This window comes from Chaetura pelagica, unplaced genomic scaffold (genome assembly GCF_000747805.2).
Source record: "Chaetura pelagica isolate M959 unplaced genomic scaffold, ChaPel_1.0 scaffold221, whole genome shotgun sequence".
NCBI classification, from domain to species: Eukaryota; Metazoa; Chordata; class Aves; order Apodiformes; family Apodidae; genus Chaetura; species Chaetura pelagica.
The window spans coordinates 10,584,702-10,598,450 of NW_009952533.1; the positions used below are offsets into that span (position 1 = coordinate 10,584,702).

Genomic DNA, 13,749 nt, shown 5'->3' on the forward strand with positions numbered 1-13,749 from the left:
AATTTGATAGGATATGACTGCATATTACATTTGCAGACATACATTGCCACAAGTCTACTGGAGGACAGGATGAGAGTTCAAAATGAGTTTGACAGACTGGAGAAACGGTCTTAAAAATGATACAATTAAAGACAATGTTCCACAGTCAAACTACATAGAAGAGAAGAAACTGCTGAGTACATGGTGGTTCTTCAGAAAGATTGGAATTTATATTGATTCACCCACCTAAAGAATGAACACTGTCACATTGTTTTGAAACAAAAAGATACCCTGTGAAAAGTACTGTTCTGTAAATAGTTTTTTTACTTATTTGTAGCAAGGTTTCAGCACTGTTGGGTCTACTTTGGGGAAGACAGCTGAGGAGGCAAGGACAAAAAAAAATAAAATCAGAGATCTAAAAAAATATGACTTATAGAAAAAAAAAAGTGTTATTAAAATGTGGAAGAAAATAATTCAGGTCAGGGTAATCTAAATAACTGGAAGTTGTTGCAAGGAGGAAATAACTAATTTGTTCTCTACATAAAAGATAAATATATAAGAAGTGATAGAATTCAACTGGATACGATGCTGAACACTAGGAAAAGACTGCTAATGACAGGGATTCTCAGGCCCAAAAAACATATTTGCTTAAGTTTTTAACAGATGAATGGACAAATACCACTTGAGACTGGTTTTAATGTACTCAAGCCTTCTTCAGGAAAAGATCAGGTGACCAAAGCTCCTGCCCACCCTGTTTCCTATGGTTCTGTGATTACAAAGTAAAATGCAATCCCTCAGCCTAGGAAATGTCCACACACTAAGAGTTGCCACTTGAGCTTCAAAGCTAGAGTGGGATCTGAAAGGGCTGCACACCATTTGTATGCAAATGAATTCTCTCATCTCTTTTCTCCAGGCATCAGGGGTAGTTCCTCCCCTCATCCCTCACTTCTCACCTCCCCTGCACATCTTTCACATGAGACTGGGCAAATGCAAAACAAGGCAACTTTTCCAAGGCAACAAACCCAGTACTCTCGTCCCAGTAAACTCTACACATTCTACCACCCCATTCAGGTCCACAAGTCCTGAAGCATAATGTCACATCCCCTAGCAGATCAGAGCCTCTAAATATGCAAAAGCCATCCTTGTGATACAGATCACACATGGGCTTCAAGGGGTATCAAGAGAAGGGTTACATCCTCTCCCTCCTACCTCCCTCACCTCCCCAAAGCAAGCCACATGCCACCGACAGAAAACTAAAAGCACCTTACAGTATTCCTAAGTGACTTTACATCTCCATAGCAAATTATGCTAATTAATGTGAACTCAAAAAGGCTCAGGGCTATTCTAAAGGATACAACTACTTCAGATCCTTTGCTCTGTTCTGAATTATTCCTAGGCTTCTCAGAAACTGTCCACAGAAACATTTCTGCATCAGAAAAGGCCTGTGCACCCATGTGAAGTACTGCCATGCTTCCACATTTTCAAAACCAATTAATTCAGGAATAAAAAACCCTACATTTGATCAAAGAGCATGGTGAAATAGTTTCTGAATTTCAGGTTTTAATTTGAGAAGGAAAAAAGGACTTAACCTAAATTTAATCAAGCTGTTTACGAAGAACAAGAATAGTTTCCAGCAGATGTGTCCCATGTAGAACTCCATATCTTCAAGATTAAAATTCATCAAATTTGGTTTACACTGATCAATGCATTTGAGAGTTATTAGGGAGAAACTAAGCAGACAGTGAGACTGCATAGGTGTAATTTCTTTAGGAAGTCACCTTAAAAGTTAAAAATTGAAGAATATGAACAATGAATATTTCAGTAACATCATTTTTCTGTTAAACCATAAATGTAAAGAACTTTTCCATTTATCCAGTTGGCCAGAAAATCGTCCTTGATAAAGAATATTAAAAGACCAATGTATTGCATATGCCATAGCCCACCTGGCTTGTCAGCTTGAGTTAAGCAGCAGTCTAAAACATGAATATATGCAGCCAGAGATCAAGAGCTCAGTGCTTCCTAAAGTAACAAAACCAGATAAATAATCTAAGTAAAATATAACTGGTGGAGTAATGGGTGCCCAATGGGACAGCATGTAGTGTAACTTGATCATACTAGTTTGCTGACTGATGCATATCGGAGGTGACAGATTCTATGAAAGGAGGAAATAAATGCTTCCATTTTAGATTATTTTTGTTGAAACTACTCTGGCATCATGGTTTGGTACAGTGCCATTGGATGTATGTTGCTGTGAAGTCATTTTAAGATGGAAATCAGAGATAATGAGAGGAAAAAATAGGAAAGAAGTATCAACTTTGAGAGTATCTAAAATTCCAATGAATAGTGCTCATTGCGAGAATGAATAAACTATATTTTGAGGTAAAGAATACAAATCAAATACAAAAAGACATCAGACAAGTTAAATATCTAGCATCCCAGAAATGGATGGAAGGTACAGTTGTACTAAAACAGCTCAAAACTCAACAACTATGCTGGTGCTTTACATTTGTGACAAAATCAGAACTAAGCAGAAACAGCTCTTTTTACTTGCCTTTTCAAAAAAAAATTTGACTGAACAGAGATGTCTACAGAAAGCTATTTCTGGGAAAAATTAAACCCCCCAGATTACCATCTCTTTGAAGCAGAAACAGTCTTTTACTATGGAAGCAGAGACCATCTTTTACTAAACACATGTCCAGGCCTATGTACAGTGTCATGAGACTCCAATTCACAAGGAAGGATTCCAGGCGTGCTATATAAAAAAACAAAGCTACATAATAGCAACTAGAAAACACAGGAGTGATTGCATGTCCTTAAAAGTACAAGTTTAATAGGACTGTAGACAAAGAGACTTACCAGGTAGCTATTGTTTGATTTTAAACAGTAGTAAAAATAGCCTAGCACTAACTTTGAAAACTGTGAAATTCCAATATGTTAGAAATTTGCATTAGAGATAACAGTAATCAGATTACAGTAAAATCTAACTATTCTAGTTAGATACTAGGTACAAAATCTCAGCATGTGATCTGTTAAGTTCATAATGGAGCCTGCAGCCTCAAGGTCTTGTTCCCAAAGCAGGCAAGTCTGGCAAAGGCTCAACATGAATTTCTTAGGTCAGGCCTAGGAATCTGCAAAGATGGGATGCACTTGCAGGCCTTGAAAGCACTGTACGGAGACACCTACGCGGTGATTGCTTTACATCAGTAAAATATTGAGGGTTTTCTCCTCAAAAGGGCAGCTCACTTGACTGTGAAGCTCTCAAAAACAGTGAAGCATTTGCATTTTCTTTATATTGATGGATTGCAAAATATGTGTAAAGTATTCACAGAGATTTTGTCCCTCAACCAAAGCCATATTTATTTAAAGATGTTTATAAAATTCTTCTAGCCACAACCCAGAAAAGTTCCCATCTCTTGAATAAGACTGTTGAAAGGATGGGAATATTTCGTTCTTTCTCTTCCTCTGCCTGAAGATTCTATAGCTGTGTGAACAGAACTTCTGTATCTTGAGCAATTTTTAAATAGTTTTCACAGTCAACATTCAACAATTTGCCAGTTAAATTCAGATATTCATTCTGATATTAATTAGTTGCGCTCCTTCAAAATAGTTCACGTATGTGTGGCAGATCAAACTAGGCTTTTTTTTTCAAATTCAGGTAACTCCAGATTGAGTATGGAACACACAACTTTACCAAATTGATTAATCTGGATGATGTCAGGCATTGTTTACATTATATAAAATTGCATGCCAGCTATAATTGCAATTTATGCCAGATATAGCAAAACTTCCTGTTTCCAGATGTCCATTTTGTCCTTTGCAGACAGAAGGTATGTTTTTACTGGTATTTAAACAGGGTCAGGTAAGACCTTAAGTGCAAGGCAGAAAATCTAACAAACACACTTTTGAAAATAGATGGAATATACTGGTTCTCACCACCTTCTCTTAAATCTTTTTTGGCTGAACAGGGAGAACTGGACTGCTGTTTGGCTGTGATGTGCTCCTCTATTCACGTACGTAAGCTCTCAACCAGCTGTCTTAAAAAGCTCTTTCTCCTGCGAACTGACTCACTCAGGCTTTTTGTCAAGCTGAGTGTCTGCCTTTTTCTTTGCTTTGGGCATCAGGAATTAATTTTTTGTGTGGAGTGAAACTGTCATAATAACAAGAACCCTTTCTACCTTTCCTGTTATATATAATGCAGGCACAGCAGGGCTGAACAGTCATAGCACGTCATTGTCTTCCATAAAAAATTATGCCTTAAAAGAGAGAATCTTCACAAGTAAAAAGATTTGGGGTTTCCTGGGAAATGTCAGAAGATGGAAGAGATTAAGTTCTTTGGGAAGTGCAAGGTGAGTTTGGGTAGGGAGGGGTTAAAACTGAATTAGACTGGAGCAGGGTTACTCTGACTTATTAGTTTGGTTATATGGCTTGAGCCCTGTTGCTTGCACTGGAACCAATTAAAATGCCTCGTACGTGAGAGCGAGGATTAGGCACGTAGCACCCTACCAAAAGTGTTAAACAAAAAAGTATTAACCTTGCTGCTTTAATCCATCCCACGTATCTGTCCTTCTTTCACCTAAGTGTCTGGCTCAGGCCATTGCACATCTCATTACAACGACCTCAGCCCAAGCTAAAATTCACTGGCTGCTAAGGTGCCACTGTGACAGCCTAGATGGGTAAGATTACAGTTGCACAGAACACAGTCTGCACTGGAGCGACGTAGTCTTCTCAGTTTTAAACAACTCAAATGCAGGTATTTAATGAAATCATCATGTTGAGAGAAAAAGACTGAACAGGAAATATAAAAAACTAGTTCCCTTCTCTCACTCCTGGAGCCAGTCTTTCCCAATTGAATTAGTGACAGGAAAACATGTATTTGCAAAGTCCAGTATCCTATAACTTTAAAAATTAGTTCTACTTGTGTTGCAAAGCAAGCACTGTTTACTCTCAATTCTTTAATCTAGAGTTAATCACAACTACACAAAAAGAAACATTGTACTGTGACATTAACATTACCTAAAACTTTGTCACACAGTGTTCACTCAAGCCATTTTTAGGCAACGTCCTTGCAAACCAGGTTTTTCTGGTTTTCCTTACCTCTTGGGTTATCACCAATGATATTGGTTTTGCCGTTCCAGTACCAGAGCAGCAACGTTGCATCACGCGATCCTGAGAGAATGTAACAATTTCCTCCAATGTAGGACTCAGAACGAGCAAGACAGGTTACAACATCCCAGTGTCCAAATATTACTTGTATCAATTTACCTGAAACACATAAATTTGATTGCTTTAAAAATATTATTTGATTCTTTCCAAGACAAATAACATACATTATGAAGTATTTTAGAAATACTTCATTTATTTAAAAAAATAAAATAAAAAATAACTATGGTGGAAATATTCTGTGGTGGAAACTTATTTAAAAGTGCAGTAATCCACACAAAAAATATTTACAGTCCAAAAGTGTTATACTTTATTCAAGGCCAATCATTGCAGAATTTATTTTTTTTAATTCTGTATGTTTACTTTCACTTTACAGACAGGAAACATGATAGGATTATCCTTTAAGGTAAGCTTAAGGTATATTTACTGATGAAAGTAACACTAAAAATGTAAATATGATGATGATGTGGGAAACAGAATCACAAGATCCTACAGAACATTAGGACCCAAAATAAACTGGTAGTATGCGAGCATGTATGTGCATATAGCATATGCAGCTTTTGAGCGTCTTCTTAAACAGAGGAAAGGAAATGTAGATGAAAAATTACTCCTCTATCAAGGTTTTTCAATTGCCATTTAAACATTTGCCAATTATTTCAACTAGCATTGTCCACTTCTAAGAATTTCTGTAATGTTCAAAGAACCTCAGAAGAGAGATCTGGAAAAAACTCTTCCCTATTGCATATAGGACAAACACCTGTAGCACTGGTAGGAGATAGAAACATCAAAAAAAAAGGAAGGCCTAGGCCATTAAAAATGTGCTATTCAAGAGTCTCTATAGACATGAACTATGAAACATGACTATTGCCTTTTAAACTTAACTAAACAGGACAATATTCTCAGAAAAAATGTAAATTTGGATGCTCATGCATGGTAGATTTGCAGGTGGGAGAGGAAACACATGTAAGGTCACCCACAGAAGATCCCTGCCAGACCCCCCTGCCAGAGGCTGGATCCTACACAGCAAACATGTGTCCTGCCAGTTTCTGGATGTCTGTTACTATGAAATGAGAATTTAAGCACTAAAATCCATCTCATTGGATTTGCTGAAGCCTAGCAACTGCAGATCTTGTAGAGACAAGAGAAGAGATACACACACACTTGTCTTATTGGCCCAGTTGGCCCATTCTGCACCCAAAGACACAAGGAAGTGTAGTAACTGCATTAAGGCACAGAAAACCAGGAAAAAAGCAACCAAAAAAACAACACAAGAAAGGTATGAATATCTATAAATATCTACAAAAAAGAGGAATTACATATTTTAGTACATGAAGAAAAAATAGAATACCATGATGCAATTTAAAGGAAACTTGTACATTGGATTGAAAATTAAACACTGACAAAACTTATTAGGCAAGTATAATCATTCAAGACAAATTTTGAAATCAAGTACTGTCACAGGAACCTCTTCTGACTGGAAGGGGCAAAAGCCTGGAAGGCAGACTTACTGTACAGCTCTATCTTGTATTGGGAAGAAGAGTAACTCAGGGATCAAGTCTTTCACTCAACCCTCCAAGTCTGCAATGGTATTCTGTAGTGGTCACCTCTGCACACCAGGTCTTTGGTTTGTGCTGTAGGGCCACCTCCCTGTCTCAGAGGCTGACCAGTCCACAGATTTAGTCAGAAAAGGTTCTTGAACTTCACAGCTAGAAGCAGTGAAACACTCACAGACTAAATAACCTTATCTTGGCAATATATAAAAATATCTTACCAAGCGTATGCTGCTCCCTTAAAATTCAAGTTGTCAATTACATGGTTTAGATTTGAGAATAATTTAATTATGCAATGTATTTCTCAGTTGTATAGCCATAGGTATTCAACTGCCTGAGGTGATTTATACTTTTAGAACACAAGTTGCTATATATATTGCTGAGTTATAGACAACTCTCTTTCAATTATATTCTATGCTTATACATTCTGTTCTAGAAAACAAACATTTTTCAAGGCTATTTGTTTGACAGTTGCTTCTGAAGTTGCACTGCCTTGTTAGTTTTACTTTGTTACTGTGCAGCTAAGGTTCAATAAACTGCATCAAAACAAGAAATAAGGTTTTTGCTCTTTCATATTAGTAAAAAAAAATCATTAATGTCATAAAACTTCATAAACTTTTTTCTTTGTGTCCTTTAATATGAGTTGTCCTCTCTATACAGTAATATCAAACTTTACCATACGCACTCAGATATCTCTAACAGAACATTTTTTAGTTAATGTCTTATTTGACAGCTGTGCTATGAATAATTAAAAGAAAAATAGGCTCAAGTCTCTGCACTACTGAATCTGAATGCCGTCTAGAAATCATTCCCATTGCTGGAGGAAGGTTTTATTGTGCTTCTGCTATACTAGCTGTGCTGACAATCCATGATTTATGTTTAAAGTATTTCCTGTTTAAAAACCCAAACAAACCCAAAATCTAATAGGAAAAAAGGTTCCCTATTGTCTAAAATAGAACTGAATTCAACATTTGTGATCACTTGCCGCTAGGTATTACTGATCACATCATCTTTTTCCCATGGTGTTCTGCCAATTTCAGAGTCTTTCACTACTATACTCTCATCTTAACTCAAAGCAAAATAAACTACATCTGAATTCATTTGATTTAAGCCAGAGCTAGAGTTGCTGTATTGACAAGCAGGAGGCACACAAAAGACATACATATTCTGCAACTTTTTTGACAATTGTATTTTGCTTTATACCATAATTAGTTATGGTAGTAGTGACATATCTGTTGCATCCAACACACAGATGACAAAAACTTAATGAGATATTTGCAGCTGAGATTGGCACAGGATACAGATACCAAAATCATACAAATTCTTTCCATAGGTGTAAAGTAAAATATATCCTTCAACATAAAATAATCAGTTCTCTATTCATACTAATAAAAAATAGACACTGAGTATGTAATACCACTATCCAACTTTTCAAAAGATCTCCTTTAAATTCACAGTTTCATGTAAATATATTTTCATCTATGAGAAAATTAAACTAAGGGGTCTAACAAGATGTCTATATCATTAATTGTAGGCAGTCAATATGAAGGAAATGGAAAAGGCTTTGAAGATGCAGAAATGACAGATACGCTAAAATATGCCACGAGATCTAGTTTTATATCATTAAAGAGCATCCTGTTTTGTTAAACATTTTGTTTTGTCAAGTGTGAAAAACACTATTATTTAATATATTTAAGAAATTATGACAAACATGGAGGATGTTCTCTAGGGATTAATAACCTACTGGAAAGCTTGATGGCACACACACATTAACCACACCGGGTCATTAATCCCAAAGAACTACCTTGCAGTGAGACTGCTATTCCCATTATAAGATAATGAAAGGGAAAAAAATCCTACTTATTTCTTTTCTGGGGCTCCATGGCTTTTAAATTCCTGTAGCTCTTACACTGAAAGATTCTTTTCTATTTAACATGACACAGGCATGACTTCAACAGTTTGGATACATGCCAGCTGACAGGCTAATCTCACTGTTGCTCATTACGTCGACCAGCTTATGTTATATGAAAGAATTCAGTGGTTCCAAATCAATTTTTCTATTATAGCTTAGCTTTCAAAGGCTTTCATAGGTATTCATTCAGCAGATTTCACGACTTCACTTCTGTTTTTATTCTGTGGTGCTTGCCTGTATTTTCTCAAAAAAAATTTGCTGGTGCTGAAAACCAACCAGCATTAAATTCCAGTACACACTCTAGGAACAATTAATTCTCCTGGTATGCAAAAAAAATTCACAAAAACTCATTTACTTCTGGAAACTACAGTGTAAGAACAGGCATGTCTGTCATACAGATTTGAATTGTGATGTGATGGCTAAACAAGAGCTCCTTGTCTTACATTTGCCATCATTCCACAAATACGATAACACACAATACACATTAGCAGTAGATAAGAAAAAAAATCACAAATATTATTAATATGGGAATAAATACATACTCCATTTTCTTCCCTCGCTCCCTATTCTTTCTTTATTTGAAAGAGTAGGTTGACAATGAACAGAAAAACCTTTTAGGCTATTCCCATATTTTAAAATAACATTACCTGAGTCAGTAGAATAAACACGAAAACTCTTGTCCCAGAAGCCACAGACCAAGATGTAACGATTATCAGAGGTGATGACGAAACACTGGGAATGTACCTGAATGCTTTGGTCTAAAAGGTCAGTGATTTGCCTTCTGTGCATACCTGTATTGCTGGCTGAACAGAAAACACACAAATCAAGAAATTTTAGTCTCCATATTCACAGAACAAAAGCACATTTTAGAAATCTACGTTTATACCGAAACTATACCTCACTGCTGTTACTTGTGGGTTTTTTTTGTGGCAGTGACATTTTCTTTCTACTTTTACTATAAAATACCCATTACACTTCTGGGACCAAAGATAATTCCTCTTAGTATATATTCTAAAACAGAAGAAATCCCTTCCTTAAGTCAAATGTAGCTGACACATATAAATGAAAGACTGCCAAAAGGAATGATACATAGAAGTGTAATAAGCTTCCTTCCCCCTTTCTTCTAGTATACAAAATTAAAATTTGAGATATAAATTAAGAGAAGGCAGTACATCTACATATATGCTACATGTTGGCTCAAATGTAGCAGACAACAGAATTAGGATTTCAAAATTGTACAGAAGTTGTATTTCATTGCAAGCAATGTAAATTTTAAGAAAATAATAACTGCAATAAACATCAATATCATTTGAGCACCGCACAAAAATTAACAAGCTTATCTTCACAATCTTCTTTAGGGTTGAGAGAAAATATTTACCCTACTTGATCACCTGCTGTTTTCTTTCCCCAGATAATCTTGCATTGTGAACACACAGAATGGACAGGAATCAATTAACAAACACATTTTTCATATTACATCTTGTCCTTATTAATTGATGTGTGAGTGTGTATATATATGTGTATATATATAAACACACACATATATATACACACATATGGGTCCCTATAGATATATACCATGAAAATCCTACACTCTAGGAAGAACTTTCAACATAATTTGTTCCTGAGGGAACCTGACTCCCTGGACCTGGGCTTGTCTGCTGGCTTCTGGGAGTGCCATTACTTTCATTCCATGTGGTTCCCTGAACCTGACTCTGTCCTGGTCTTTTGCTGCTCTTTACTCCCTGTTCTTTAACTTTTTCCGATCTCACATGCTAGCTATTCTCTAAGCCTTGGGCTTATTCCATTTACTCTATTTAAAATCCTGAACTTATTTATGCTTTCACTGTTTAAAATGTTGATACTGTCTTGTCCATTTGGGTAGCAAATAATTCAGCAAAGTATTGCCACTTGCTCTGCAGGTAACACATAATGGGGCCTTGACCGGTGTTGGGACCACTCAAAGCATAAAACCACCACATTATAAATGCACAGTGCAGTGTTCTGTGTAACAAAATAATGGCAAATAATCCCCCCAAAAAAACATACAGATTGACACATTCAGTGTGGATAAGAGCTTCAAAAGGCTTCACCTCAAAAAGAGGTCCAGGATCTATGTTCTATCAGGCATTGCTGTTTTTCATCTTTCTGGAAAATGAAGACTGCAGGAATCCCTTCTTATGACTAAGACAGCAACAAGATTCCTGCTATAACCATAAAAGTGCAATTTTGCGGTCCTCTTAGGTGCCATTTCCATTGTGTCTAGCCACAATTAAAAAATCTTTAATATTATCTACATAATTACTTGCTTGTACACAATGATGCTACTTAAGAGTGACAAAGAAAGCCTTAAACCTTTTAAACTATGTCCAATGTGATCACTAGGCTGATTTGAGATCTGTTGTATGAAGAGAATATTTAACCATTTTCCAGAACTGTGAACATTAATTTAAAGGCATCTATACCAAACAAAAGTCTATTTTGTAAATAAAATGCAAGCCTGTAAATGGAAAAATAATTTCAAATTATGAAAAATACAAATGAAAATTTAAAAAGTATTTCCTTCCTAATGTTTTTTCACAATATGTAGGAAAAACATCAGACAGGCCCAGTGTGCTTTTGGTTTTTTTGCTGTGATGTTTATGCATATTTTTAAGTATTATTTGATAGCACTTTTTAAAGTAGAATGGTTATACCAATACATATTCAATGAATATTAATTAATTATATGTTTCATTTAAGCATTTCCCTCTCCAAACATTTTTTTAATAAAATCTATTTTAGGAAGGAAAGGAGAGTTTATAGCACAATGTCCTTCTCATTACATCAGCTGGTTTAATATGCCCGCACCATTCCTGATTTAATTATCATAGAGCTTAGCCAGCAAAATGGCTACACAGCAACAGTCTCTTTCTACAGACAGATACAATGCAGATCCTACTGTGATATGCATGTTAGTTTTGAAATTAATTTTCACTGGCTGACAGACCTGTCACTCTAACCTGTCCAGGCAGGTTCATTTTTTTATCTGATTTTTCCATGCTTCTATAATTGGCCACTTCTTTTTCACTTATACTACCTTCCTGAAATGGACAGTTTAAAAAACAGAGTTAGGTTTGAAGTCTAATAGAATTGTGGTGGGCCAGGGGTGCAGAACCCTGTCTTCTTTGTTCCTGTGAACAGTCCTACAACTACTCTGCATTTTTAAGTCTGATCGTTTGAGGATTTCTTTTGGTCATGTTTGAAGTTCCATTTGCTACGCTAAAGGTTCCTGAATGATAAGCCAAGTGTGTCCTCCCCAAAATTGTGTCTTTAATGAAAGAGCTGGCCAAACTCTGACCATGTTAATAGAAAAATCAGCTCTATATAAATTAATAAACCTCTATAATAAAAAGTCATGAATTGAATCTGTTACACTGAGTCATTAAATAAAAGAAAGACATTCCTCCACCCCTTTTTAATAAAAGAAAACCATGCACAAATTTAACTAGTGATGCTGATCAAAAGATGCAATACCCTTGAAAAATGAATACTAATATTTCAATACTAAACCAGAGTGGGCAATATATTTCAACTTTGAAACTGCTTTGCAATTACACATTAATCCCCTCAGCCTGAACAGCAGGCCTATGAAGAAAGGATTGATCTCCTTTAATGATGAAACCCTGGCACCATGGTTTTATTTTTCACAACACGGTGCAGTTAAGAACCCCACTGTTATTATGAAAATTTCCTCAGCAAAGGAGCTCCATCACATTACTAGTGCACCAATTCATCATAACGTGCCTCGCTCCTGCTCATCAACAAGTCTGAGTGATGAAAAGATCCAATATTATCCTGACAGTACTTCATGCACATTCTCAATCACACATTATTACAGCATCCATATTAATTTTCACTGACACACGTCCTAGGCCTGTTCAAATTAGGCAAACCAACGAGGGGGAGTTGATGAAATACCAGCATAGCCACAGCTCATTGCATTCCAATTTGCATGCAAATGGTTTATCAGGAAAATTCCATTCCCAGCAACCAGCAAGTGAAAAACAACCGTAATCTACACTTCAGGGCCACCATACAGAGCTTAATGAATCGCAAAGAGAGAAGGAAGTGACAGACCTATGAGAGGATCGATTTCCACTGGCAGCTGGTAAGGCTGGTCTTGTACAGCACCTTGATGAGCTGGAATTCAGGAAAGAAGATTTTTAAACTCTGCATTTTTTTTAATACGTGAAGTCACATACATTTTATAAATCAAAGCCTTATCTTCTTTTCTTTTAACTAGTGAAGATTCTTCTGCATCAATTGAATTTAAAAAAACAACAACAACAAAACAAATTCCAGGTGCTTTTGTGGGCTGCTTATTAAACATTTATTTTAGATTAGTGCTATTCTGAATGTATGCCATCAGCAGCAGCTCCAGTCCTGAGCCATAAGCTCTAGCAGATGCTTTACTGGCAACCTCTCCTGTCGCAACAAAACAAAATTAAGTGGTAAAGAGCACTGAAAACAAAATGTGACAACCATCTGCTGACTGTAGCAAATACTATTTTCCTCTTTACTTTTTAAAGCACTGCTTTGAACAAGTGAAGCACAAAGGACTTTTTTTTTTTTTTTTTTTTAAGTCAGTTTATGATGCTGACAGGAAAATCTCATAGTCATCCAGTATTTAAGGATTCATCCATCAGCAAAAACGTTTATTTGCAAGTTTGCATAGAAATTAATATATAATTCTGCTGATCTATATTTCATCTAGGCACCTGGCATACCACTGAAACATTTACCACCTGAATTGTCCTTCAGTGTTAAAAAAAGCCTTTTTTTTCCCACATCCTCATTAAAAGCAAACCAGCAAGCAAATTTCTCCCCACCCTCAAATAGCCCACAAGACATTCCTGGAAACAGAACAAAAAATAAGGACTGAATATTTACACCTATGATCTTTCTATCTACCCTCCACAGCTTAATATAAGAGTTAGTATCAACAGAAGGGTTTAATAAGTAATTGGGAAGTCCAAGTTCTGTTGCAATGAAACACTAACAACGAACAAAACATGATATCTGCATGACAAAATGGAGGCACCCTGCTGGGTTCCAGAGCCATTAGATGTCAGCAAAGCCACCAAACTCATATACAAAAGCAGGAAT

The 13,749-nt window shown here is 36.2% G+C and overlaps 1 protein-coding gene across 1 annotated transcript in view; it reads right to left on the minus strand.

The window, feature by feature from the left end:
- Positions 1 to 13,749, minus strand: part of LRBA (LPS-responsive vesicle trafficking, beach and anchor containing) — a 408,793-nt gene that overhangs the window by 22,581 nt on the left and 372,463 nt on the right. The window contains exons 51-54 of the mRNA XM_010009006.1: positions 12,721 to 12,774; positions 9,249 to 9,404; positions 5,074 to 5,241; positions 4,618 to 4,620 (exon numbers count right to left, since the gene is read on the minus strand). Of these exons, the coding sequence (XP_010007308.1) occupies positions 4,618 to 4,620; positions 5,074 to 5,241; positions 9,249 to 9,404; positions 12,721 to 12,774 (381 nt within the window). The remainder of the gene's footprint in view (positions 1 to 4,617; positions 4,621 to 5,073; positions 5,242 to 9,248; positions 9,405 to 12,720; positions 12,775 to 13,749) is intronic.